Source organism: Chlamydotis macqueenii, chromosome 5 (genome assembly GCF_036417535.1).
Source record: "Chlamydotis macqueenii isolate bChlMac1 chromosome 5, bChlMac1.mat, whole genome shotgun sequence".
In the NCBI taxonomy this organism is placed as follows: Eukaryota; Metazoa; Chordata; class Aves; order Otidiformes; family Otididae; genus Chlamydotis; species Chlamydotis macqueenii.
In genome coordinates, this window is record NC_141560.1 from 34229003 (window position 1) to 34256894 (window position 27892).

The 27892-nt window shown below is 45.7% G+C and overlaps 2 protein-coding genes and 1 long non-coding RNA gene across 7 annotated transcripts in view; 1 reads left to right on the top strand and 2 right to left on the bottom strand.

The window, feature by feature from the left end:
* Positions 1 to 12930: 12930 nt before the first annotated feature.
* On the bottom strand, positions 12931 to 25319 carry LOC147600543 (uncharacterized). 3 transcript variants are annotated; one of them, XR_015258703.1, is made up of 3 exons: positions 25204 to 25319; positions 16739 to 16901; positions 12931 to 15148 (listed from the first exon to the last, which is right to left on the bottom strand). XR_015258703.1 is itself a non-coding variant. In XM_086749178.1 (3 exons), the coding sequence occupies exons 1-3, from the start codon at positions 17074 to 17076 to the stop codon at positions 15027 to 15029; spliced, it is 372 nt and encodes a 123-aa protein (XP_086605304.1). In that variant the 5' UTR covers positions 17077 to 17127; the 3' UTR covers positions 12931 to 15026. The 3 variants fall into 3 exon arrangements, 1 of the variants encoding a protein (XP_086605304.1); XR_015258702.1 differs by lacking the exon at positions 25204 to 25319 and adding an exon at positions 17606 to 17895; XM_086749178.1 differs by lacking the exon at positions 25204 to 25319 and adding an exon at positions 16990 to 17127.
* Positions 19934 to 22110, top strand: LOC147600544 (uncharacterized). The gene is made up of 2 exons (XR_015258594.1): positions 19934 to 20047; positions 21762 to 22110. It is a non-coding gene; the product is annotated as an uncharacterized LOC147600544 (long non-coding RNA).
* A 1981-nt stretch (positions 25320 to 27300) lies between the features above and the next one.
* MEIS2 (Meis homeobox 2) overlaps positions 27301 to 27892 on the bottom strand; it is a 174204-nt gene continuing 173612 nt past the window's right edge. For all 3 annotated transcript variants that reach the window (XM_086748556.1, XM_086748554.1, XM_086748557.1), the window contains one exon: positions 27301 to 27892. This exon is cut by the window's right edge and continues 877 nt beyond it. The gene's annotated coding sequence lies outside the window, so the exon portion shown is untranslated.

A 27892-nucleotide genomic window follows, 5' to 3' on the forward strand; every position in this document is an offset into this window, starting at 1 on the left:
TTTGAAAAATTTTAAGCATTATCCAAGTGATTTAGCAACCAAAAAGAAGCACTGAAGCAAAAGAAGTTGCTGCTTACTATAACCACCTTTGACCAGTTCACCTGGGGACAGCAAGTTTGTCCAGTTGCTTTGCAACAAGCACATCAACGCGGCAGACAGACCACAGCCACGGGCTGTTGAAATCTTGTGGTTACAGAAATGCTAATAAAAGCAAGACTGAAGTTACCCAGACCAAATAAAATCATATAATACCCAGGTAGAATCTATTCTTTTGTACTGTAGAATCCAAACCAAATTTCCCACCCATGTGAACTAATAAACTTCCACACTGAGGCAATCTGGACAACTGCCTGAGTGGATGATCAGTCATCTTTAGAAGAAAAATCATCCTGCAAAGGTCATTTTGCACAGTGTTGAGAAAGAAATAAAGGGGGCGGGGGGGGGGAAGATAGAAAGAAAGAAAAAAAAAGAGTCAAGCAAAGAGTGAGACTTCAGAAAGAAAATACAGTTTTGCTGTCTTTGTTAAAGACCCAAATAAACGAGGGCAATAGATACAGCCAGACACATACAGCCAGAAGTTGCAAGATGATTTAGCAGAGAAACCTACAGATGTTTTACTTGGATGTAACTGGAAACTGAAAACTAAATGCATGCAGTAATACATCTGAATACTCTTTGGGACTGTAAACTTATCTATTGAAAAACTTCTGTTCAAAAAGCATTCCACAAAAACAGACTGCAGCATCAAAGGAAGAACATCATGTAGGATTTAACATGAAGAAGGACAAGCCAGTGTTAATGGGAAAGAGAGACCATATTACAGATGCTGGTAGCCAAAACCAACAAGTTTGCTTTCATTAAATCTCAAAGAATAATTTTTAATTTAAGTACTGGCATTATAGAAAGCCACCAAAAAAAAAAAAAAATGACACTCACAGGGCTGGAAGTGAGAACATTTTTCATCTCTAGCCAGAATACTAAGTCCATTCCTAAGCTGAGTTATTGGAAGTCTTCCATTGTATAAAGCCTTTTTTTTTTTCCATTTTATTTTCCTCTTATTTTCAAAATGGGTGAGTAGGTATCTTCTATGTAACTCCAAGTGTGAGAAATACACAATATATACATTTATTAGTTTCATAAATATAAAATTCAGTGCTCTCTAAAGAACTATATTTAATGCACACCACACTGCTGAAGTAAATTAAGCAGGGTTTCAGTTAACGCTTACATTTTAATTACACTTCTCCAACATTCCAATACGTTCCTGGGAAAGAAACCAAAAGGAAAAGTGCTTTTACAATTTCTCCAAAAGCTATATCCATATTTTAGTAATCAAATAACATTATAATTGTTAGTTTAAGAACATTACTATGCTGCAAGAAAAACATGGCAGATATTAAGGATTAACCTGATCTTCTATTAGCTAAACCAGAAATACTGTTAGATGCAGTACCTTAGTAATATAAACATGACATAAGATTTTATGCCTTCTGACAAACTTGTGCTAGATTTTTATTTAAACAAAAAGATTTTTTTATCATTCCAGGAATGCAAATGGTTCTTTAGAAAGCACAGTGCCATTGATGTACTTGAAAATATCCATTAACAGAGGGCTGGTCAGTGAGAAGCTCAACATGAGCAGGCAATGCGCCCTTGCGGCCCAGAAGGCCAACTGCATCCTGGGCTGCATCAAGAGAAGCGTGGCCAGCAGGTCGAGGGAGGCGATTCTGCCCCTCTGCTCTGCCCTGGTGAGACCCCACCTGGAGTACTGTGTCCAGTTCTGGAGCCCCCAACACAAGAAGGACATGGACCAGCTGGAGAAGGTCCAGAGGAGGGCCACAAAGATGATAAGAGGGCTGGAGCATCTTTCCTATGAGGACAGGCTGAGAGAGTTGGGGCTGATCAGCCTGGAGAAGAGAAGGCTCCAAGGAGACCTGATAGCAGTCTTCCAGTACCTCAAGGGGGCCTACAGGAAAGATGGGGAGAGGCTATTCAGTAGGACCTGTTGCAATAGGATGAGGGGTAATGGTTTTAAAATAGAGGGAGGCAGATTCAGACTGGATATAAGGAAAAAATTTTTTACAATGCGAGTTGTAGAATACTGGAACAGGTTGCCCAGAGAGGTGGTGGAGGCCCCATCCCTGGAAACGTTCAAGGCCAGGCTGGATGAGGCTCTGAGCAACCTGATCTAGTTGGAGATGTCCCTGCTCCTTGCAGGGGGGTTGGACTAGATGACCTTTGAAGGTCCCTTCCAACTCTAACCATTCTGTGATTCTATAAGCTCTAAGCAGTCACCAAATATCCATGGCCACAGAACAAAGTTATGTACAGTGCCCACCAGGCTTTATTAGAGTTGCAAATCACAAGCCACGGTCTGATTCCAAATTTGTTGTTTCTACAAACTTTAGGAAAAGCAAAGAGCTGAAGGCATCAATGAAATACAGTAATATGCTCTGAGTCAAGCCCTTTCAATAGGGTATCTCAGTTCAAAGATACGAGAAACACATTAGCAACAGCACAACAAGTTCTTTTCCAGCATATAGATGTACATTTTAAGCCAAGTAAGAGCTGAGAAGCCCTTTTAATTTGTCCCACACAGATATTTCCTCACCTTTCCTGATCTGGTGAACGCTCTAAGTGCAGTATTATGCGGTCTAGGAGTTTCTATTTCTATGAATACTGCGGTAGCTAAGATATTTCCTTCAGACTGGCCCAGACAACTCTAGCTTACTACTGAAGTAGCTTGCCCAAACGGCTTCCCCAAGTCCCAACCAGGGACACCACCTCAGATGCCTTTGCACAAGCAAGAGCAAACCAGGGCCCTCACACCAAAGCACATGCATGCTCCAGCCAAATCCCAGAACATAGCTGATGGGTGTTTGCCACCTCACACCAGGCTGGCTATGCTCACCTCAGAGCAAAGGTCAGCTGAAAGCCGCCTGGCAGCAGGAAGCCTGGGTGGGATTTCCTCTTGACCTTTAAAGCCAATTGCCTGCTGTGCTTCCAGGCTATTTATTGCTGCTGCAGGGAGAAATGAGATTTCCTTGTAAAAGTTCTTCTCTGTAAGAACCAAGGTCTGCATGGGTATCAACCATCTGCTGAGAGCTGCAAACAGCCATGTGTTAATTGCTTAATTGCCTGCGCTGATATTACTGGGGTGAGGTTGCCCCAGGTTAGCGTTTTATGGAATCAAGTCCAAAGGCTGCCGCAATAACTACGAATAAAGGGAGTCCGTAAGGAAAGCCATCTTCAGCCAGAGCAAAGAGCTATTTAGCCCAGCCTCTCTCTGAGTAGCTAACAGAGTATATTTGGGGAAAAGCACAGGAACAGGAGAAGCACCTGATAAAACTCCTTCCAGTGCAGCCCCTCAAGCTTTCTGCAACTTCGGAACTTCTTGGACTAGAAGGAATTGACTCTTCTCCATGTTTAAATATTTAAGGTTAAAAAGCAGGAGGTCGCAGACCTGCTTTCAATAACACCAATGCACAAAGGCTTGTATCCACCGGATGCTGGGAACCTGACAGCTGTTTACAGCCATGTAGAGGGATGAGTGAGCCCGTTGCCAATATGCACTAGGAGAGTGTGTGATAAATGCAGAGGAAAATTTAACATTTCAATCTAGATTATTAGAGAAAACAGTGCTTCATCCATCAAATTTACATCTGTCCTATCTGGGTGTTTATCGGCATAGTTCTGTGCTATGTAAGCAGAAGAACAAAGGCAGTGGCAGTAGCTCCAGCAGCTTTGCGATAAGCTTCCACTGCGCCTATGTATGCATAGGTGTGCTTAGCACAGAAGAGGTTTTACTGCCCTGTAACTCCAGCTAGTCCCAAGCATCAATCAGGCCTGACAAGTAACTGAGTAAGATCAGGTTGTTCTTGCTAGTGCACGCTTCCATGAGCGTAAGAACTTCACTGCTGCTGAAAGAACGGAATGACTGGGATTGGGCTGTGGTGGGTGAGAGTGCAGCCTGCTGTCCTCTCTGGTACCTGGTGTACTCCGTGATATGTGCTTGGCTCCCTGCAATAAACTGATACAAGTATTAAGTTCACTATTTTTTTAGTAAGAATCATTTATGAGCACTGTGTTATATCCTAATAGAAAGCAAAATGGTTGTATTTAACTGTGAATATGCTAGGGAGTTAATTTAAAAATCCCTTACTGTACACATCACATGTTATTTTTTCAATTAAACTGATTCAGTATTGGAATACAGCATAACTATGTTTCCTTGACTACTCTCATAGGCAGTTGAACATCTGGAGGTAAAAAAAGCAACAACAGAAAAGACGAGATGGCATACAGGTTCTTCATCTCAAGCTGAACAAAATTCCATAGTCCCTGCATGGTCTTTGAAAGTGGCTATAAAATATCTCCAAAAAGGAGCCATAGAACTTGAGACTATCAAGATATAACAAGAGGTTATAAAAATGTATAAATAAATTCAGGGGGAATTCTAGGGTGCCATTGCTGTCATCTGCAAGATGTGTTTCTCTTCTGGGTTCCAACTTCTGCTGCTTTTAGTGTAAAGTGAATATTACATTTTTTGCTGCTATTTACATTGTGTGCATCTCAAAGGTTTGCTTACTCTTAATTAAAATTAATGAAATTCCTCTTCAGAATTTGTAGTGTCTTCAAAAACTTTCTGTTTTCAGGAAGAGGCCTATGCCGGGACAGAAGTGGGAAAGAGTGTAGGGAATGTAGGGAACCAGGGAGAAAGAAAATAAAGGAGTTACCTGGATAGGCTCCAGATCCTACCAGCTTAAAGGCAATTAAGTATTTGTCAGTTATTCCTGTGGTCCACAATCACTGCCCAAAGCTGTAACTTACATTCATTTTTTACATATTTTACAAATAAAGTAAAGCTGCCTCAAGCACTGTTGACTTGTACGAGTTGGTCTTGCTCAGCACATCACAGAGGGTCTCAACGACCTTGGTTGAATTGCAAGGATGAGTTTCTTACACTGATGAATTCTTTTGGAAGGAAATAAAAGTAATGAGTGAGCATTTTTGCACTGTCAAGCACCATTCTGTCCCTTCTCATCTTTCTCTCTTAATGGGGATGGTTAGCATAATTATAATTACGGCTGTTACTTCCTGTGCATTTATCTATAGGGATAAGGGATTTGCCTGTATAAACATGTAAATAAACCTGAGGTCTGCTCTTACCTGAATTGGCCTTGGGATTATTTTTGGAATCAAAATAGTGTATAAAATGCAGGACTTTGCTTCTGTTTTAAAAGTTCCCCACAGAATTGCCATGGTACAGCAGCCAGCATAGAGTGTTCCCATACCTAATACATTTTGCCTGACTGTCTCATTATATTTCATGAACATTAATGAATTAAGGTTCAGGAAGGAACTGTGTAAAGACTGTAATGATTAGTGTCATTTAAGGGACGATTTGTGTAAAAAGAGGCTAATGATGTAGCCGAGTTTATTCAGGTGTCAGTGGCAAAAAGAGACATAAAACCTCTGAGCCCTAATTCATAGGTTCACTCAGATCACAAGCTCCTTGGTGCTGTTTCAGAAATATCACCTCTTGTTACCCCTTTTCTGTAATATATTTAGGCATTTGTGCAATTAAATTAAGCACTTTCATGCTGGTTTCAGTCTTGATATTTCATTTCCAAGATTCAAACCAAGCAGTTACCCATCTCCTCTGAACATATCTATTGGCATCAGTATCTGAAGCTGCATTAGCAGAAAATCATTAACTCAAGTAGCAGCAGAAAGAGCTCAATGCTAGAAGAGAATACGGGTTTGCAATTGTTCCCATATATCCGGATGTTTTCTGTGCCTCACACACTGAGACTAATTGTGACAAAATTCTGAGAATGTCTGGCCAAAATCCACTGTGATGTGAAGTGAAATAGTTTGCACCTTTATGTCAAAGCTAAACTCACTTTTGCCTGAGGACTGATGCTGTACCTTTGTCTCATTAACAGTTGGGAGCTTCCCACACCCTACTCTTGTTTGTATGGTGTCACATTACAGAAACGGCTAAAGCCCCACATTTATGAAGAGGGACAGCATAAAATAAGTTTAGATAGCACCTCCTCACCTCTACAGCAGCTGTCTGGAATGCTGAGAAGCCATGATAAAAGAAGTAAATCGGTGTTCAACAAGGTGTCCCTCGGGAGCAGTGTCACCTTGCGGTTGGCTCCTTTGTGGCCCCTGTCTATCGAACAGATTGTTTGTGCTGCTACATCTGTGAAAGAGAGTTGTTGGTTCGACTAGCTGTGTAAGTCCACTTTCACTCTTCAAGTTCTGCAGCCTTGAAAGGCAGTTGGTCCACTGGGTATGAAAATACAGTGCTTGGCTCTGTTTGTTATTTTAATTTGAATGGACTCAGGAGATGTATTATCTTCTTGGATAGAGGCACAGTGGCTGATGAGAGCAAATGGCTTGATTTCCCTAAAGTTATTCTGCATGTGGGGTATAGTTGCCGTCCTTTGATGGCAGGAGAGAAATGAGGGCTTTGGTTCCTAGACTCAGAGCAGTGCCCACCGTATGTATGGATAATGGGAGGATTTGCCGAAGCCCTGTTTCATACCAGCTTTTCAGAACTTTTTGCTCGGTTCACGTGCACTTTTCAGCAGCATTATCCTTAGTCCCCAAGACGAGAAGCATGTGGGAGTGTGGAGGAAATGTATATGTTCTTCCCAGCCCTTCGTTGGATGGAGCCCAAATTCCTTGGTGTAGGAGGGCTATGAGGTTCAGAACTGGAAGAAAGGGCTCTGGCAGACACAGCCAACTGGAATGAGAGCGATCCACATGCAGAGTCCCTTCCAGAGATGAATCAGGGTGAAATGATTTTACATGTTCTTTCATTGTCCTTCCCACCTTGTAAACATTCCTAAAGCCTGTCTGTAAGCCCTGCATAAAGAAGTGCTAATATCCATATGTCAGTACTGGAAATGGTTTCTCCCACACCTAAAGAGCCAAGTTCATCCTGTATGTAATTCCACTCACTTTAAGAGCTTTGCAGGAGGAAGATACTGGCCCAGTAAGTCCACCCAAAAGCTGCAGATTCTGCTGAAAACAGCTGCCTGCCTTGTGAAGGATGAATCACTGCAGATCTCAGCTGCTCAGGACTTTGCAATAGATTCCTCTTCTGTATGCAATCCAGCCTGCAAATCTCTGAATTATCTGGACACCAGCTGCTTGAAAGTCTTGAAAGCCCCATTATAGGAGATAAGGAGAGCAGAGCTGCTCTTACTCGCAGTTCTTAAACTATGTCTCTCAAATGTGTATCTGTGCTATATTTGTTTTGTATTTATCCTACTGCACAGCGTTTCTTGATTAGCTGCAATATTCAGGATAGATTTTTATTCTTTCTGATACATTTCTTGATTTTCAGAGAGGGGGAATGAGTATTCACCTTTCTTTGCTCAATCAACAACTAGAACTAGGATGTAGGTCAGGGTGAACTGACGCACCTAGAGGTATTAAGTTGCTTCAGTGTCTGGTCAGTAAATCTTGATCATATGGTCAGAAAAAGCTGAATGCCAGCTTTACAGTAAAAAAATGGACCAGTAGAGAGTTTCAGAGAAGCTAGGGGGAAAATTTTTGTAGCATCATGTGGGGATGTTATTTAACAAATTCTCTCGTGTTATAATGGTTCTGTGACCCTGGTTGTGCCTTCTAGTCTTCGTTCCTATAAATATCTTGCTTAAGAACTAATTCCTCTTGACAATCTGACAGAGCTTCAGCTTACAATAGAGCATCCCACCAGTCAGTTTATCTCATGGCTAACCTTAGCATTTGATTTTTGTTTTCTATTACTGTGGTGTTCTGGACAGCAGGGTACTGTTTTTAATATTACCTGTTGAGAATTTTTTCTTAATAAGCAAATAAACTTTCAGCTCCTTTGACAACAGATGCTCTAAATTAAAAGATCTGAAAGTAACATTCATCTTCTTTAAGCAAATGGTGCATTCTAGGATCCTAAATTATAAATGCCTACAAAGTCCAGCTAAAAGAATCTGCCTCAGACAGAAGTTCACCTTTACAAGAAGTGTAACATCAGACATCGCAATTAGTGTTAACTAAAAAAATAGCAGAGGAAAGGTCTTCAGAATGAATGAAGATTAGTTATTTTAATCACACCAGACCTTTTTTAAATTTGCTTTTTTGATGGAATGAGACAACATAGTACAAAAATGAGTTTCCATGGGCTGTGCTGAGAAAGAGATAAACCCGACCTGCTCTTGGATATTGAAATGTATACACAAAACAGCTGCTATTTCCTTAGGGGGGTGGGGGAGGGCGGGCTTAGAGAGATAGAGAGAGAAGTTAAAGTGAAAATGTCTGTTACTAACTTCCCTGTGCCCAAACAGGGGCATGAGGAGAAGTCAGTTTATAGCCAGCCTGTGTAATAGCACTTAAGGAGTGACACCTTTCTCTCTGCCACAGTCTGTTGCAAGGTACTGTATGTGGTATGGGATTAGGGCTTCTTCAAGATGTTCTTTGTTCTTCCCATTTTACCTAATGCAACAAGGCAGGGGGTTGTCAGGATTTTACCAGGCAACAGTAGAACTGTTTTTTTACCCTAAATCTGCAAATGCCTTCTTCTCTGCATGTTGTCTCACAAATCCCTTAGCAAAAATTTGATCTCATTTTGTTTTGCTTTAGCTGTCTAAAAGGTATCCTAAGCACCTAAAATCCTAATCCAAAGGTCACTCTCCTGATTTAGGCATCTAAATTTGTTCTGTAATGAATGCGTCCCCACTCGCCATATCTCACCTACCATACATTTGTCTCGGGATCCTCCTCTTCAGCATATTTCAACTAAGAGAAATCAGTTAAATGAGTAGACTGTGGAGTAAAAGAAGGTGATCATTATGGACTAGATGTCTGACTTTTAGACAACTAAAATTAAAAATTATCAAGCCCGTGATTCATTCAGTTTTCTTTTGTGTAAGACTTCACACATGGTTATCTATATGAGGTATTTTAGATCCTAAACTGAAAGATCTTTTTCAGCCCAGAATCTATAGGTGCCATCAGCAGATACGGCACTTTGCACATTTCAGCAAGGATGCCTTGCAGTCCACTTCAGTCATTTATTCTAAATTAGGAGTAGATTTGCTCTGAGCTTGCTCCACAGCCAGTGAAGGAAGGCAAGTACCTTCGAAGAATTGTCCCTGGGTACGCCTGCCTTTCTCCATGGACAACAGAGGAAGCCCTGAGCGGCCACAGTCCCATCATGGGTACTTCAGTTAAACAACGGGATGGATCCACATATATCAGCTGCAGTGGTGGGGCTTGTAATAAACTTGAAATCTGTTTTAAAATCTTACAGGTATAATATAAAACATATGGCAAATTATATATAGTGCCAGTGATGTGTTTGTGTGGTGGTATGCATACACATGTATGCATGCATGAAGAGTTTATGTATGCTTATACTACAACAAGGAAAAACAGCCTGGTAACATAGGCTACGAAATAATGAAGCTGATATTCAGAAAGATGTGGAAAACCTTTACACAGATCTCAGGATAAATTATTTTTAAGAAAGCTTTATCCAGTTGTACAAAGTGGAGTAATACTTCCAAAGCCAATCAGTCCAACATTGCCTTTGTTCTGGTTGAGTATGATTATATGATGAGACCATTTTGACCCAATAGAATAATAATAATTAAAAAAAAAAAAAACTAGTGGTAATAAGAGAAGCTTTACTACTGACCTCTGTAGAGACTTATTGCCAAGACTCATATTGTCAGTGACATCCAGGATCAACAATGCTTGCAAGCAATGGACTCAGAATGAAGTTGTCTGGTTTTGGCAACAAAATATCCTGCATTTAGCAAAGGCATATGTTTCAAACTCAAATGACTTCACTTCAAATTAAAGCAAAAAATGTTTTGAAGTATAGTCATTTGATAATCGTTTGCTTTAAAATAAGCAACATATTTCTATCTAATGGGATCCACATCTTTAACAAGTGAACCAACAGTGTGACAAACAAAAAAAAACCTGCTCTTAAATATAATTCCAAAATAAATTACATCTAGCTCTTTTGTTGTTATGGTGGTGGTGCTCTGTTTTCCTTTTTTGGCCGCCTGTAGAACTCCCACAATTTTTTCATTGCTACAATGACAAATGCTATGAGAAAAGACCTGGTCCACTGCCAGAAATCTACTCTAGACTTCAGTATATGTTTCTGCTTTCAAGAGTCAATTGTTTTCCTTCTCTCCCAGGGGCCACTAGCTACCTTATTACCAGAAAGAATGACCCCTTGACAGCGCAATTGAGATCCAGAAACTCAACAAAATTGTAACCCCTCCAGTGGCATCAGAATTCTAATCAACAGCAGAGGGTCTGGAAGACAAATGTACTTGTATGTAAGGCCACCATATTAGAAAGTGGCTTCTCTACTTGCAAAGAAACCTATTTCTATTTGGCTTCTTTTGATATTTTTATTACCTCCTTTCTTGTAACCTTTTCATTGCTAGTGTTCTTAAGGCAGAAGGGTTTTCACGGCATGGGAATTATCTGTGCTCCGTTTACACAGTTTGCTGCCTATTCCTTCTCTTGCAATCTATTTTGCCAGGTGCACAACTAGACACGGGAACCCCTTAGTTATTAGTGATTTTTTCTCTTATTCAGCTTAACTCACTAGCAGAACAATTTTTCCATCAGCATCTTTATTGCCCCCTAAGAAACACAGGTACAAAGTCTTCAGCCCTGAAACTATAGTGAAGAGTGGGCTCAGTATATTGTATTACAGAAAATACACCTTGCACTTGCAAGCGCATACACTGAAATAGTGTCATGTGATAATATTTCTCAAGTATCATTTTTATTTTTAGTACCTGTTTGATGGATCCTTTTGCATACCCAAGATTTGAGAATCTAATGTCGTTTCAGATAAATACATACAAAGAGGTTTTGGAGCACAAGTCCCTGGTCTGGTTGTTAAATCTGTGCACGTGGAGCCCTGCCCCAGAGTCTTGAGGTTACCAGGATCTGTGCCTCTGAATTGCCTAAATGCTTTTCAAAACTGCTAACAAACTTTAAGAAAATCACAGTGGGAGTTTAAAAGTTTGAAAAGTGTATTTTTCTTGTGATTTTTGTTACAAGGATTACCTGACATGTGCATTAGGATTTGTTTTTAAGAGCATCCAACCAGATAGTAGAAAACAAGGTACCCATGAATGAAGACATTGCTCCCAGAGATTTTGCCATCTGACTAAAGTTAAGTAGAAATTGGGATATACTTCAGATGATTGCAGGAGAAAGTTTCTCAAGATATAGAAGGATAAAAGAGTCTAAAAAACAGTGAAAAGCAGTCAGCATGGCAGAACACAAGCACACAAAACCCCACTACCTTTAACAGAGATTGGAGTGAATGCAGGAATTTGCAGAGGCAGGAGTCTTCAAACAGCATCACAGCCTGAGACGCAAAAGAACCAGCAACAGTGTTCTGCTGCACACACGCTGGGAAGAAAGGCTTGAGAAGGACAAGAAAGCATGAGGTCAAAAAAGTAAACATTTTTGTTACCTTTCTTAGACAAAAGTCGTGGCATTTTACAAGCAACAAAATATAAGGCATTAGACTCCTGCGTGATCCCTAGGAGGAGCAGCAGATGGTTAGCCTCACACCTCCAGAACAGGAGCAGCACAAATAGCAACAAACTGATTTTTCTCTGTGCTGTCCTACCAAGGAGATGTCACAGTAGCGCAGAAAAAAAACGCCACGTGCTCACCTGGCTTTCCCTGATGAGGCACCGCAGGTCCACTCAAGGCAGCCGGGAGGGAGGGAGGAAGCTGTGGAAAGGACTCTTCTGGCCTAGAAACCAGGCTGCAGTCCCTGGCAAGGGCAGCTGAAGTAGCGTTTTGGATTTTAGGTGGCTGCCTTACAGTCAGCTCTGCACGAGCAAGCTCTTCCCTTGTCAACAGTCATATTATGGGGAGAGCTGCCTTGCACATGCAGTTTGCCCCTGCAAATCTAATCGCAGGATCAAGGCCTTAATTAGTAATCAGAAGTGGGAAATTGGCAATTGCACCTTTTGGTGCTTGTATCCAAAAACATTCTGCCTCTTGTTGTCTTACATGTTAGGTCCCATCTTTTAAATTTCTACACAAGAGCCCAGAAGCAAGTTACCTGGATTGCTCTACATGTGTAAGTACTATACCTTAAAAATAACACACTGAAATAATGCTGTCAAAGTAGGAGACCTACCTGACTGATGGAATATTCTTCAAAAAAAAAAAAACAGCTCTGAACTTCCTTTAAACAGACTGAAGGAAAATCTAAAGATAATAATGAAGAAAGTAGCTTCTTCTGCCAGACCCATCAAGTTAAATGGCTCTTTGTATTGTTCAAAGCCTGCACAACTATTGTGTTCCGTGGCAGAGGGTAAAGAGAGAGAACTTTCAGTGATGTTTTGATGAGAAAACAAATAAAAATAATATTTTGACAGAGAGATCGTCCTATTTAAAAAAAAAAAAAAAGCAAAAGAAAAAAAAGTATTTCTCCAGCTCAAACAGAAATCCCGTTAATGTGAAGAATATTGAGGTTGTATGTAGAGCCTTCCAGTAATTCTGAAAGGAAATGTGCCTTTCGCAACAGAACATGTGGCATGACTAAAGACCCTAAGTGCTTGGCATCATTTGAGCTTAGTTTTAAACACCTATGATAGACATTTTTTTAATATGTTTCCTGAAAGTAGTGTCAAGGATTTACTTCAGCATTAGCTTATGCATGCTAATAGGTTGAACCGGTGCTCATACACCTAATAAATACAAAAAGGATTAGTTTCTATGTTCATACAAAGTTGGGGGGTTTGGTTTTTTTTGTGCCAGTATTGGGATTTATTTGCCCTCCCGGTGAAACGTTTACCTCATTCTGCTTCATCAATATTAACCTCACAGATCAACAGATCTTCCTATTGACAGAATAAAGAAGTCAATATCTCCTTATTATTATTTAATAAGTATTTCATTGTCAGTAACTGAGTGAGAACAAACATCTGTGCAGTATAATGGCATGCACTTTAATTTTGCAAGGTTACTACTGTCTTGCATGTGTTTGACAGAAGAAAGTTAACCTGTAGTAAAAATCCCCCAGCAATATCAGCGCACAAAATGACAACATGTTGAAGGACATCTAAATTGAACAAAACAGGGTGTTTTTTTAGTCCCAGTTTTGATATACAAATGTTGGATGTGTTTTACTGTGGCTTCTGACTATGATTGATAGGAGATGCATCAATTTCAAGGTTTGTGAATTTAAGTAAATTGTTGTCAGTGGTATTGCTTCTTCTTTTTTGTATTTTTTTTTCAAATTATCTCCTTACAGGGAGTAGTGTATTACAAATTGACACAGGATATACATAAAGCATCAATTTAGCTTGAATATCCACTTACAATAGTAAAAAGAAAATAGTTGTGATAAGAATGTGAGTACATCAGAGTTGTTCAGAAAACTCCAGAGTATTTAAAAAACCAGCACTTATGGGTTTTCTTCTAAACAATCTTCACATCTTTGCTGTTCCTCTTTGGAAAATACTTTGCTTGCCTTGACATTCAAAGGAATTTTTTTTTTAATTAGTAGTAGTAGTGGTAGTAGTAGATCTTAGAGACAACTTTTACCTTTGTCCTCAGAATATAACTCCATTAAATTATACACTATTAAGAAAAACCCAAACCTCTATCAACCCTTTGCAGCCTGTGGGGAGTTTATTAACCCTTCATTGCTTAGTGATAATGCTTTATTCGACTGAAAAGCCTAGAGAGATTCCTTTAAAACTGACAGTGATTAAATATCATACAGCAAAGCTTGCTGAAGTTCCAATACCTTCAGAAATTAGCTGTGTCTGGTATTCAACTAATTTTCCCTAGACCACTTCTTATCTGACAACATCTGACTTAAGATACGGTGAAATGCACAGATACTTTTTATTATGTTTTCCACCGCATGGTCATGACTTGTTTCCGTGTGTAAGTGTGTTGTGTCTATGCATCTACATGCCTGTCTATATGCATAAAGCAATGTATATGCTAGTTGTGCGTGGTTTTGGTTTTAACATCAGATTCTATAAATGAATAAAGATACTATCTTCATTTTACTGTTCTCTAAAAGGAGCAACATGGAATGGGTTCTGTAAATCTAACTATACATGTTGCTGATTAAAAGCTGATGGTAACAGTTAATATACAAGGGGACAGGCTAGTTTTTCTTCTAACATGTTTCCGAGGGAAAAAAAAAAATGAAAATTAGACAGAAAAGAGCATTTCCAGATGTGACTGTATAGGGCTTGATTTGAAGCACTTTTGTTATCTCCTTAATAATGCATGTAAGAACACTCATGTGAAATGTTATGTTTAAACTCAGTCCTCGCAGATATTTGCGCTTATGAATTGATTCCTTATCCATATTTTATGGAGAAACAGCTCGGCACTGGATTGCAGCACATTATTTTCCAAACTCCTTATTAGACTCTGCATATCTCTCTACTGTGCCTCCAGGCTTAAATTAAAAACAAAACTTAAGTGAAATTTAAAGAGACAACATTCAGAAACTTTTTTTTTTTTTACAAAGCTTCTGAAAGTTGGTAATTATTTTTGTCCCTAATAGGCCTGCCTTTGAAATAATTTGATGGCTGGGTTTGTAAATCCGCTTGGAAAGATCTGGCATCCCATAACCATTAAGGGGAGTATAAATCACAAAAATGATTTTACGTATAAATAATGGTATACAGGATTTGGCTTAAATTGTCTGCTTTCATTTGTTTTTGTTTTTTTCCTCTAAGATAATTTGGAGGGAGGCAGGAAGATCAAATTGAACACAATTTGGCAATGAAACTTGGATAATTGAGCTAAGTAGGTTGAACTTGCCAGTCACCTGTGACCTCCTCCTAGCTACACATTTCAAATAGCTAAATTGAGAGGGGGCCTGTGTGGAGTTGCACGACACAAACAGAGCAAGTGGAGTTTCAGTCTGGGACCACGTTATCCCTCATAATCTGCTTGCTTGGGTTTTATTTAAGATGGAGGGATCCGAGGACAGCACATCACTGCCTTGAGAAGCTGCTTGGCCATCCGGTGGGTTCGGGGAACGTGGTGGAGGAGAGCAGGACGGACGCGCCGGGAGGGCTGCCGTGCAGGGTGGTACAGGAATGAAACAGCTCCGGCCCTGTAACAGATGAAAAATTGACGCTTCGCAAGTGAACTTGAGCTTGCCCCTGGTAAGATCTCCTTTACAGACTGCCACAACTGAAAGTTTGCCATCGGCCCCGTGTGCGAACCTCACATTTTGCTGTTCATTTTGAAGCGATTATTCAAAACACCTTGGCAGCTGAACCCTCCGTGCTTTCAGGATAATTATTTCTAATCGTGATTGGCAATAATAGTAATTTCATATTCAGCCAGGACCCAGCTGTAACGATTTTTCTGTATTATTATTATTTGGGTTAACAATTGCCACTGACAACAATGTCTCCCAACCCCTCCTCTCCCAAATGTACAGGGAAATGAGCAACGGCGCTCTGCGGCGGCCCTCGGGGGGTGGATGGCGGGGGAAGGGGGTGCTCCCCACCCAACCCCGTGGGCTCGGCGGGGTGAGAAGAGGGCGGCTGTCCGGCGATGCCGGGGCAGGGGGGGCAGATCCCTACCGGCGTGGGGGGGTGGGTGAAGGGGCCGGGGCGAGCCGGGCTGCAGCAGCTCGACCCCTCCCCCTATCCCAGACGGAGCCGGGGCTGGAGCCGCGGCTCTAACCAGCCTCTTAATAAACCTCCGGGTCGATGATGCATCGCTGGCCAGTGAATCTTCGCGGGTTTATTTATTTTAAGTAAATCGCCCAAATGGATCGCAGCTCCGTGTTGACTCTGGCGAGGCAGGGGGCGGGGGGAGCTGACAGGTCGCCCGGGGGTTGCGGCCCTTTCGTGCCCGCAGCGGCTCTCTGCAGCTGCACCCCCGCCCCGGTAATCGCCCCCCCTCCTCCGGTAATCGCCCGCCGCCCCTTCCCCTTCCTCCTCGCTCCCCGACCCGTCCGGCTGCGGGCGCCCTGGTACGGTACGCCCACCGCAGCCGCGGGCACCTCCCGGCCGGGCCGACCGGTGCCCCCGCCGCTTGCGGGGAAGGCTGGGGGTGGGGGAAGGGAAAGGCGAGGGGCGAGTGTTCCAAACCGAGGGGGAAGGTGGCCAGTTAGCGGGTGTGTGAAGTTGGCGGTGGTGGGAAAGAGGCGAGGGCCAGAGCTTTCCCCGCCGGGACAGGAGAGGCGAGCCCCCCTGTCCCCTGCGCTGCCGGGGGGGCTGCCGTGTCTCCATGGCCCCCCCCGCATTCCCAGCTCCCGCGGGCAGCGCCAGCCTCGCAGCTTTTCGGGTGTCCACTCCACTCCACTGCAGAAGTTTGGTCCGCGGCCTGGGTGCCACCCCGAGTCCACGGGTGCGCTGGCCACGCACCTCAGTTTTTACCTCCCCCCACCACCCGCGGGAGCGGCGGAGCAGCCTCCGGGCGAGCGGTGCCGCCGGCCTTCCCCCGCGGACGCCGTACCCGCTCTTTGTCACCTCGCCGGCCGCCTCCAGCCTCAGCTCCCCGCCAACCCCAGCCCCCCCCCCAACCCCGCTCCTGGCGGACAGCAGCCCCCTCCCCAGGGCCGGGGGCGAGGGGGCAGGAGCGGGCAGCCACGCACCGCTGCCCGCCCCGCCCGGGGATGCGACTCCTTGATGTCAGATGTTCGCTCGGTCTTTTGTTCGGTTAAAAATAGTTTCACGCACCAGCTTACCTGCCGTGGGTGGCGGCTCTTCGGGGGCAGCGTGAGGGGAGCGGTGTCTGGCGAAAGTAAGGCATCCCGTTCTCCCTCCGAGCTGTGATCTCCGCACCTGAAGTAATTGCATCAGCGTGCAGGAAACTGGCTCGCCGTCGTCTAAAAACCGGTATTTTGCTGCCTGAAACACATGAAAAAGGAAAGTTGTTTTTTTTTTTTTGTAATCTAGCCGTATCAGAGCTATGTTATCAACACTAAATAATTCTTACTGCGACCCATTGAAGTATATATGTGCTGTCAAATATCATCGTGACTCCAGTAGTCTTTTTTATTTTTTTCCTTTGCGTCTTATTCATGGTCGTTACTGTGTGGTGCTTTACAATTGCACATTAACCTAGTAAAATAATTGCTTTATAGCAGATTACTTGCAGCAGGCATTTCTTCTTCTTCTCCCGATTCCATGGAGTTATTAAAAAGTAAATGGGTGCCCAGACAATCAAGGAATATTTCCTAATTAAAGAGGAAAAATGGAACTGTCACAATTTTCCACTGTTTGTGAGCCAGTCTCTGTGCTCGGATTACACGCACTTTTACATCACGCACAGATGCGTACGTAGTACATGCGTATGCACACGCATAGACGCACACCTATACCACAGCTGGGTCCCTGTTTCTTACAGAGATTAAAGGATAACTTGAAATCGAAGACAAATGAATCTACAGGAAAATTTACCACTTTTTTCCCCACTTTAATTTCTTCCCGTATGACGAGGAAATCCTCAGTCTGCGGCTAGGTGGGCGATTAAAGACCCCGCGCCTGCTGCCCTGCAGCCCTCACCCCGCTGTGCGGTTTATGGGGCTGAAGTTTTTCAACAACTCGCTAACCTTGTTTTATTGTTGCGTGTGCGCGGGGCGCATGGTCCCCCACGCGTGCAGACCTGCCGGATCTGTATCGCGTGCGTATCGTTTTACAGTTTGTCTTCGCTCCTGGGTGACAAACCCCTCCGTGGCAGAGAGCACCGTCCTCGTTTCTGTGCTATTTCGTTCTGGGAGCGCGCGGGGCAATTCTTTACAACGAAATTGCTTCCCCTCTGGACCCTACGCTTTAATTGAGCGAAGGACTGATTAGCTGTGGCTTTAAAAGGGCCAGGTCTGCGCTGGCTCCCCGGCGTCACCTCTCACCTCTCCGCAGCCCGGGGCTGGGGTCACCGCGGGGCCGCGGCGCGGGGGAGCGGCCAGCGCCGCTCCCGCTCCCGCTGCGCCCACCTGCGCGCCCTGCGCAGCGCCCTGAGCAGCGCCCCCCACCCCCACCCCCCCCGCGCCGCCGGAGCCCCCCGCCTGCAGCAGCCAACCCCCCCCACTCGCCCCCGCCGCGGGAACGCGGCTGCGGAAAGAAGCCGCGGCGGAAACAACGGGAAGACGCGGCTCGGCTTGGGGGAAATAATTGTTTGGTTTATTTTCATTTGCGTCACCCTGCTTCCACGGCACCCTTTCTTTCGGGGGAGAGGGAGGAGGAGGAGAAGGGCTGGCCGGGGTACATCGTCCTGTTTAAAGGCTTCGTGTAAACTTCTGCGGTTTGAAGGAATAACTTCAAAAACCCGCGTCCGATGCGTTCGGGCGTGCGCCCGGCTCACATCGGTTCGTGGGTTCACTGGAGGTGTAAGTATCCGCTGACGACATTTCAGGTCGAGTGTCCCCAAAACCAGCAGATTCTCCCTCTCTGCCAAGCCCTGCAAGTAGGTTAACAAGGGAAATAAAATAAAATAACAACAACAACAACAAAAAGGTCTTTTATTTTCCAGCTGTAAAAGTGCATTGCAAAGAGGGATGATAGTCTACCGGGAGAGACCGCAATAAAAATCACAGGTCGCTTCTGAACAGGCTTGGCTCGGAGCAAATGTTTCGAGTATGTCGGGTCCTCGTAAAATTATACTGCGGACTTGATTCTGACGATTGTTGGAAAACACGCAATGCGTACAAAAATACGGGCAAGAAAGGGTCAAAATGAATTTATTTTCAGACATGAACAGCGAAAGGTGCAAGCACGTTTTTAACAGTTTCGCTCTTCATCAAACGGTCGATGTACATAAAGGCAAATACGGAATATTCAGGAAAACACAATTAATTTTAAGAAGTTACCTTTCCTCGAGTGTACCGGTGCGTTTACAGAACCGGCGCGGAGCCATCGCTTTGTTTATTTTTCTAACGTCTGCCCAAATTCCAGCGATCCACAGGGCAGCCACAGCTTTTTCCATGTGTTTATCATCGAGGTTGCAACAGGATTCGCCTCAATTGTTCTGCCTTTCTCCTGTTCGCCTTTCTTCCCTTCTCTGCCTTCCCCAGCTACATTCGCTTTGGTTGCAAAAATAAACAGCGGAGTTTTTAACGGCAATTTGAGATGATAATGGTTACTGATCCCGTTCCTTCCATCATAATCTTCAAGTGGTTTAAGATTAATGATAGGAGGTGTTTTAGCGAGGAGTGTGGGTTCTCTTCTCCAAAGACCATCGCTATGATAATTTACTTAAGATGTTGACAAGACTGTCAGTAAGGCTAATTTTTTATTAAGCTGCGCGGCAGCAAGCGTAGTGAGCATTTGTTGTCCTTGTTTAAGCACATTGTGTTTTCGGCTGCCTTCTTGTAAATATTGTTATTTGGTGGCTGCCCGGTGGATTTGCAATCGAGATGGTTCCCCTCGCCTTTGTTTCAAGAAAGGTATCTCCTGGTATCCTGACAAATATTCTCTTCCGCCCTCCCCCATTCCCTTACACGAATATTTAAGAAAAATAATAATTAATAGTAATAATAAAATAAAAGACAGCAGCTACTGTCTTGGTTCGGCAAGCCAGACCTTCCGCAAAGCGTTGCTTTGGCTGGGCTCTCTCCGGGCACAGCCCTGAGCCACCGGGGCGGGCGCAGGTCTGAGTGCTGGGTTTCTCTGGTCGGTTTGTTTATTTTATTTTTTTTCTCTTTGCCTTTAACGGGCGAAATAACCCTTTAAACCATAAACACGCAGCCAGAGCACCGCGGTGTCCAAAGGGGCTGAGATGCCTCTGTAAAGGTACGAGCTTCACGGACGCACCGGAGGCTCCCGAGCCCAGCTCTGCCCGCAGCCGGCCCCTCGCGGCAGGCCGGCCTCCGCGGGCGCGCAGCTCCCCGCTCACCGCCCCCCCCCCACCCCGCTCCTCCCGGGGCGGCCGGTGCGGGGCCGGCGGGCCCTGCCCGGGAGGCAGGCGGGGCGCCGTGCAGTGCGGGGCCGGCGGGCTGGCACGCGGATGTGGGCGCAGGGCGGCGGAGAGAGGCGCGGAGCGGCCCGCGGGCTCCGAGGTGAGCGGTGTGGGGCGACCTGCAGCAGAGCTGTTGAATTCACCTTCACGTCGTGTTCTCGACAAACACGCAGCTGAGGGCTGCCCTAGAAATTGCCGCGGTCATGTGACGCGCGGTGGGCAGTGGGGGTTTTGCCCTTTCCGCTGCGCCGGTTGCTTCGCGCGGTTGTTGCGCGTTTCTCCCCTGCGCTCCACCAGAAAGGCGCGGGACGGTTCGGCCGGCGGTTCACACGACGGCGCTCCCGGGGCCAACGGGAGGCGCGGGGACGGGGCCCACGCATCCCCCTTACCCACGCTCTCCGCGCCCCGCGCGGTCAGGGCAGCGCGCAGCGCGGGCCGAGGGTTCCTCCGGCGGCGGCCAGCAGGGGGCGCTCCGACGTTGCGCCTGGGAGCCCGCGCCCGCGGCCACGCGTACCGACGCGGCGCGCGCGCACAGGCAGACACGCGTGTGCACACGCACACACCGGCGCCCGTCACACCCCCGCCGTCCAGGTGCGCGCGCGCGCGCGCGCGGGCCTTTACAGGGCGCCGGGCGGCCCGTGCGCGCGCTGCAGCCGCGCGGGTGTCCCCCTGCCTCTTTCCCCTCTCCGCGGGCGCGCGCGCGCGTGCTATACATTATGCAACTTATTAAATACAGCGATGAATTGTCAACATTTTTTTCGCCTGTTAGTTCCGCTGATCCGGGCAGGATTTATTTTCCGACCTCGGCTCCCGGAGCTACAACGCGTGATTTCTTTGCCTTAAATAAAATTGGTCAAATGTTGACAACCTTTAAGCCAATCTAACACTCGAGATTACTGATGGGAAACTAATGAGAAAATATCAGATCGTCCGGCCTGCGGGCTCCTAATTAAATCTTAGCTGATTGAAAAATAAAAGCGGGTTCGGGGGCGTGGGGGAGGAGGGAAGAAGCTCCGGGCTGAACTTCAGCTCGCGTTTTACGTGATTTTTCCCCAACCCACCCCTCCCTCCGCTCTCCCCCTCCCTCCCTCCCTTCAAAAAGCCCAGTGCTATTTCGCCGGTTATTTCGAGAGATCCGAACGCGGCTATCGTTCCTGGCCCGGTAAACATTAAGGCCTTTAAGCAACGTGATTTAACTAATTAGAAAATTTACATCATTAAGTCTCAGGGAGAGAAAAAAGGAGAAACAAATCTGTCAGTCATTTTAAAAGAGACAGGCCCTATTGAAGTGTGAAGAAATCGGCTCTAATTCAAAAAGGCAATCGGGCAGAAAAAGCCCTCAACATTACCCTGCTAGTTATTAATCAGAAGGGGGTTCCCCCCCTCTCCTTCCCGGTAATAGCAAGAGCTGAAGCACATCGTTAGTTTCTCCCAAAGCCACCGCACAGTTTCCATTCACTTATTTTTTTTTTTCCCCACTCGTCCATGTCCCATATTAATGGCGAATATTTGTCCATTCAAGGCTCATAGATTTGAAAACGTTTCCGAATTGGGGAGCCGCAGCCGCAGGAAAGATTTAAAAAAAAAAAAATTATCAGGCTCCCGGACTCTTCGCCTCAGCCAAACGCAAAGGCTGCGCTGCCCCGGCCCCGGTAAAGCGAGGTCCTAAAGTAAACCCGCTCGGTGAGAACCGGGTTATGGCTTTGTTTTCCTCCCTTGCCCTGCATTTCCAAACACTGGCACAACCCGGAGAGTGGAAAGCCCCCTATTTCGCCTTTTTAAATTTTTTTTTAATTTTTTTTTTCCCCTCCAAGGACTGGCTGTGTGTAGTACGACGCACCAAGCTCGAGCAGAACCAATATAAAAACCAGAGCGAAAGCGGAGAGGCCGGGTGACTGGTGCCGGGTCGGTACCGGAGCGATGCCGGACGCTGGCCGGCGAGCGGCAGGAGGGGCTGGTGGCCCCCGCTTTCTGGGTGGCTGCGCGGGGGCCTCCGAGGGGAAGAAACGCGGCGGCTTTTGGGCCAAACCGGGGAGGGTTACATCTCCCTCTCGCTTTGTCCATCTCTCTCAAACGCGCTCTCGTCCTCCCTTTCCCACCGTTCGGGGCGGACTACAGCACAAATAATAAACACACCCTGCTCTGCCTCTTCTCTCTCCTCATCTCGACGGATCTGACGGTGGCTTTAACGACAGGAGTTTGCACCGGTTCTTCACGGAGCTCGTGTAAGGAATTTTAGACGCGCTTGGGACCAACCTGGGCGGCGGGGGCCTGTTTCGGATCTCACGGCCCCGGGGACGAGCTCTCCCGCGGCCCGAGGAATTAACCCCGTGTAAACGGGTTCGGGAGAAGCCTCCTGACGGGGATTTTACTTGGCAGTAGCCTGCAAAGACAAAATATTATCGGGGGAAAAAAAAAAAAAAAAAGCCTCCGCCAGCCTTATTCCCGCTTCCATTTACGTCCCAGTGCTAATTGGTAGTCACCTCTGTAAGTGGTGACTTACAGAAATGTAAAGTCTTCACCAGGACCGGGCATATTCCCTTATCAGCGCTATGTCCACTTTAATAAAAAGACCTTTTGAGCAGCCCCGCACGGTGTGCGGTGGCCGGCCGGGCAGGGGCAGCTCCTTGTCCCCCGGCCCGGGATCTCCGGGCCGGTACCCAGCTCAGCTCAGCCCAGCCCGGCCCGCATCCCTCCGCTCAGTCCTGCTCACAGTTTCCCGAGACCGGGGGCGGGGGGGTACTTTTTCGAAAGACATGCTCCGAAATGGAAATATTTCTCCGTTCCTCCATAAACCCAGCCGAACAACCGCCCCTGCACCCCGGGGAGCACAGCAAGGCAGGCTAATCTGCCGGGGCGAGGGGGCGAAACGGAGAGGGGGGGGGGCAGCGGGAACAGCCCTGACTCCCCCGCCCCCTCTGCCTCAGTTTGTCTTGCAAAGACAATTCAAAATTATTGCGTTTTCTGAAGAAGGCCCTTCAGAGAGAGAGAGAACAAAACCAGCAACACCCCCCCCACACACCCCCCCACCCCAAAACCAACACGAATATCAACCTATCCACTGGCAGGGCTTGGGAGCTTCGAGGCATTACAATAAAATTTACGGCGTCCTTAACAACTCCCAAGTAAAAGCATTAAAATTCCCTTTAATTGAGAAAACATTGATTTTTAACTCTGGAAAGGACGAACCCGTGATTTAATTGCAAACTTTCTCCGACAGAGCAGCATCTCAGGGAGGCCGCATTCCGTCTTTAATAGAGCCACTTCATGAAGTGATAAAAACAAAGAAAACCTGACAAACAGGGAGACAGTTACAATCGCGAAAGAAAAGTTATTTGACTTTCCTTTTTCTATTCGCAGCTCCATACTACCGTACTCTTCCCTCCTCTCTCGCCCCGAACGCCCCCGAAAAAAAAAAAAAACACAAGTGTAAAAGCACCGGATTTGGGGTCCAGGGGAGAAGCAGTAGTTCGTACTGGAAATAACGATTCGCCTTTACCAGGCAAGGGGTGATGTCAAGAGGTTTACGGGAACGTTTTCACAAAATGGTAGCCTCTTTTAAAAAGGAAACTAATCAGATAAAATTTCCTTACTTTCCCTTGTTCGTTAAAAAAAAAAAAAAATCCTTGCTAAAGGGAAAGGGAAATCCCACCCTCGCTTTCTATCTTATTTCTGTATCGGTTTTTGGTATTATAGGAGAGTAAAGAAGTTTTTGTTTGGTGGTTTTTCATTGATCAGTCACTCTGAGCTAATGTAATTATCCTCATCAATAGAAGGCTGCAGAGAGAATCATTATGTGGGTGACATTGATAAATGATCACCCAAGAGCTGCCTTTTCTCTCGGGCACCCCCACATGTGACCCTCCCACACACACAAGGTAGCCATAGAAACACCTTGAGATCCTCAAACACTGCTGCAACTGGGCGAACACAGGGAAAGACAGAGAAACCCAACTTCACACACTTTTTTTCCTCCCGCCCGGAGCCACCGAGCCAGGCTCCGCTCCGCCGCCCTGTCCCGCGGGCGCGCAACCCCGACCCCGCTCCCTCCCACGGCACCACACGAAGTATTGGGGGGAGGGGGGGGGGGAGCGTGTGGTGTGTGTGTTATGGGGCTTGCTTCTGTTTTTTCCCCCTTCTCTCTCATTTTTTTTTTCCCCCTTTCTCTGGAAGAGTTCATCTATGAGGTTGCAGGCAGCATGCGGATGCGCTGCTCCTTCTCTACGCGGATTTGAAAGTCGCTCCTGAAGATGCGCACCCACAATATTCACCCCCTCCCTCCCCACTCATGAGGCTCTTAGAATATAGTTAAACCCAAATTATTAGCAGCGATTTTTTATTTTTTTTTTTAGTCACGGGACTGTACAAGAAGATTCTGCACTTCTTACTGAGGCAAGGATTAATGTTTGATTTGGGTTGTTTTGTTGTTGTGGGGTTGTTTTTTGTTTTTGTTTTTTTTTCTTTTCCCGGCCGCAGACCCTTTTTTTTTAATGTAAGCAAATTCTAAAATATTGAGAGCAGTAATTGATTCATAATGATCCATAAATCGATGTGAGGAAGGGGCCGAGGGTGTTTATTTATTTTATTCCTAAAGCTGCGAGTGAAGTAGCTCTGACACCGTGCGGGGACGAAGGGGAGGAGTTGTTTAGCTGTGCGGGGCCATCCATCATCACTGTCGCGGAGACTCTGCCCAGAGCAGCAGCCTCCCTTCTGTCTCTCTCTCTCTCTCTTGCCACAAAAACTATTAATATTAAACGCTGTCTGCGACCCTTCCCCCCAACACCACCCCCCTTCCGCATCCGCCCCTCATCCCGTACCGTTCTTCCCGGCTCGGAGGCGGCGGGATTCCCCCGCCGGAAAGGAGAGCGGGCACTCTCTTCTGCACCCCGGCGGGTTTCGTTTTTCCCAAAGTGCTGGCGGAAAAGTTAAAAAGCCGCCCCCCTACCCCCCTCTCCCTTTTCCTCTCGACTGAACCCGGGGAGGCAGTGGGGCACTGCCCTCTCCCGCCCCTCCGCGTCGCGCCTGGGGGAACCGGCTGGGGCGTTGCCTGGGCTCCCTCCCGGCCCCCGCACCGAGGGGCTCGGCGTGGCCGGCGGCTCCGGACTGGCCCCCGCACCGGAGCGGCCGGGAGCCCCTCGCTGCCCTCGGGGCAGCGGCGGGAGCTGCCCCGCTGCGATGAGCAAACCCAAAACAGCGGGCCCACCCCTTCCCCTTCGCCGGCCCCGGCCCCTCCCTGGCCCCCCGGCCCTCGCAAACCTGGTCTGGGGCAATTTTCTCTCCCTCGCTCTCTCCGCGGCTACGAGCGAAAGTGGGGGGGCGGGGGGGGAACGGCCGGCCTCCCCACCCTGGCATCTCCTCTTGGGCCCGGCGGAGCCACGCTCCCCTCCTCTCTTCGCCTTAAAGGCAGCAAAATCTGGAAGAAAAATCCCGCGTTTGTGGTGACTACGACTACCCATACCCGCTCGGAGAAATGGAAATTTGGGATTATAAACATGTGTGTGTATAAACAAAAGGTGTTTCTTCTGTTACCCTTCGTTTCTCACAGCATAAGCGGTTTTTATTCCGACTAGAGTATTTTCTTTAACACTATACCGCTGTCAAAACATTATTCCCGTTTTGGTTGCTTTTGACAGCTGAGCAGTTCTTAAAAATACCAAAATCGGAACCTTCCATGCTAAACAGTAAATCTCAGACGGAGAAACCTCTGCACGTTATTGTACCTTGGATTTCAGCAACACATCTCACGGAGAGCACAGACCAAAAGGGGGAAGGAAAAAGAAAGAAAATAAAAGACAACACAGCAATGCAAATATTTAGTTCATTATAAAAACCAATCATCTACTACGGATACATTCTTCCCTGTCCTTATACCAGTGCGAGGATGTTTTCTGACATTTCTCCTCAAATTGTAAAGAAAAGATCTGCAAGGAAATACAATACTGATTCAAAAACAAACAAACAAACAAAACAAAACCAAACCTCAAAAAACCAAACCACCCAAACCCAAAAAAGCCTCCCTTTCAAAGTGCTAACACAAACAATCTTGCCTTCATATTTCCCGCATCCACAATAATCAGAGAGTTTGGAAATGGGAACCCGTCGGATGCTCTTCTTACGTGACTGAAGAAAGATCGACGTGATTTTAACCAGGACAGAGAGCATCAAAGCCAGACGGGGAATTATCATCCTTTAAATTTCATATGAATGCCTTAAAAAGACGCCCACAAAGCAGGACCCGATTGCTAAATAAATCCTCACACTCATTCCACTGGCATCCTCCCTTCTGTCGCCAGCAGCGTGGGTCCATTTACTCAGCTCAGAAATTAAACATTAACTACGAGGCTGAGCCTCTTTCCACATTCCAAAGGTAAAAGTTGTCAGTCAGAGTTTTTAATAACACCCTGGCCAGTTGGAATGAAGAGGAGGAGGAAGGAGGAGAAAGCTTACAAATTTACAGATGTTGAAGTCGACGTTTGTTTCCTAGAAAGTTAAGGCAATTACAAGCCCTTTCCCACTCCTCTCCTCCCAGAAATAAAGCCAGAGCTTTCCCGTTCTTTGGGCCCCATCCTGCTCTCGCTGACTTCACAGTGCCACGGAGGGCAGCAAAAGGCGGCTGTTCCTAACAATGCTGATGTCTTCCCAGTTCAAACTCTCCTTTAGTCGCTTCAAAATGCCACAAGCTTCTGCTTAAGTAAAACCAAACCCTCACCCATGATTCTGCACCAGCTATTTACACACAAAATGGCAAATTAACATTTTCCCTCAGTTCACGGTCTTTTTTTTTTTTCCCCTTCTTCTGAAAACAAATGAAGACAAGGAAAGCAGTAAAACCATCTCAAAAGCTAGATCACGCAACCCTCACAGAGGTAAAACTCTCACTAAACTGGAAGCTGCTGTCCTCCTCCTAAACCTTCCGCACCTACTCCTGCCTGACAGCCATTCTTCACCTCTGAGCTAAACAGCTGGAGTTCAGGGCTGAGGTGGTTACGGACGCACGTACACACACACTTAACGCACATGGGCTTACTGGTCTCCTGTCCGGGCCTTCACAACTCAAACTCAGCTCCTACGTTACCAGCAGAGAGTACAGATATTAGACACAGCTCTCTGAAATGCAGGCTGGTGAGAGAATATTTCAAATTTTGTTTAATCTGGCATAAATATAACATTGATAATCAGCAGAAGTATGTAATCTCAGATGTTCTTTCATTCAGTTATTCTATTAATGCTGATGACAAGCTTGTTTCTGATTTTTCCAACCTTTCTTCTCAATGCTGATAAGAAATGTATGAGACATCTCCCCCGATAACTTCAGTCTCTCCTAAGCATAATTAAAAACACAAAAGCCTAACAAAAAATCAAAAATGAAATATTTATTACCGCATTTTGTGACTTAACACCTTTTTTTTTTCTTTTTAAAACATAACGTCACAGTCCTCATACAAGTATTTTAATGTAAATTTTGACAAAGCTTAAAGGTAACAGCATTTTCTTCTAGTGAGGAACACGTGCTGAGAAAGGAAGAATTCATGGACATACAATACCAATTCCACAGCAGATCTGATACTAGCAAAAACATTCTTTTTTTTTTTCAATTGAGGTAAACACATAGAATATCTAACATGAAACAATTAATAGACCGAACTCTGTACGAAGTTTGTTACAGTATTCTCTTGCTTTTTTTCCCAAGCTTTGAGTTCATGATAAAGTCCTAGGTTTGGTGCAAAGACCGTTAGTAACTTCTTTCATTGAGGAAAGCTGCCCAACTTTTAGTTTTGTTTTGTCCAAAGCCAAGGCTCAGAACTACTGGAAGAAGCTCCTGCTCTGTCTGTTCTGTCTTTCATATCTTCACCTGTAAGCTCTTTGAAGAAGAGTCCAAAAAAAAAAAAAGACTGGGGAGGAATGGGGAGAGACTTAATGAAGCACAAACTATAAAGATCTGTTT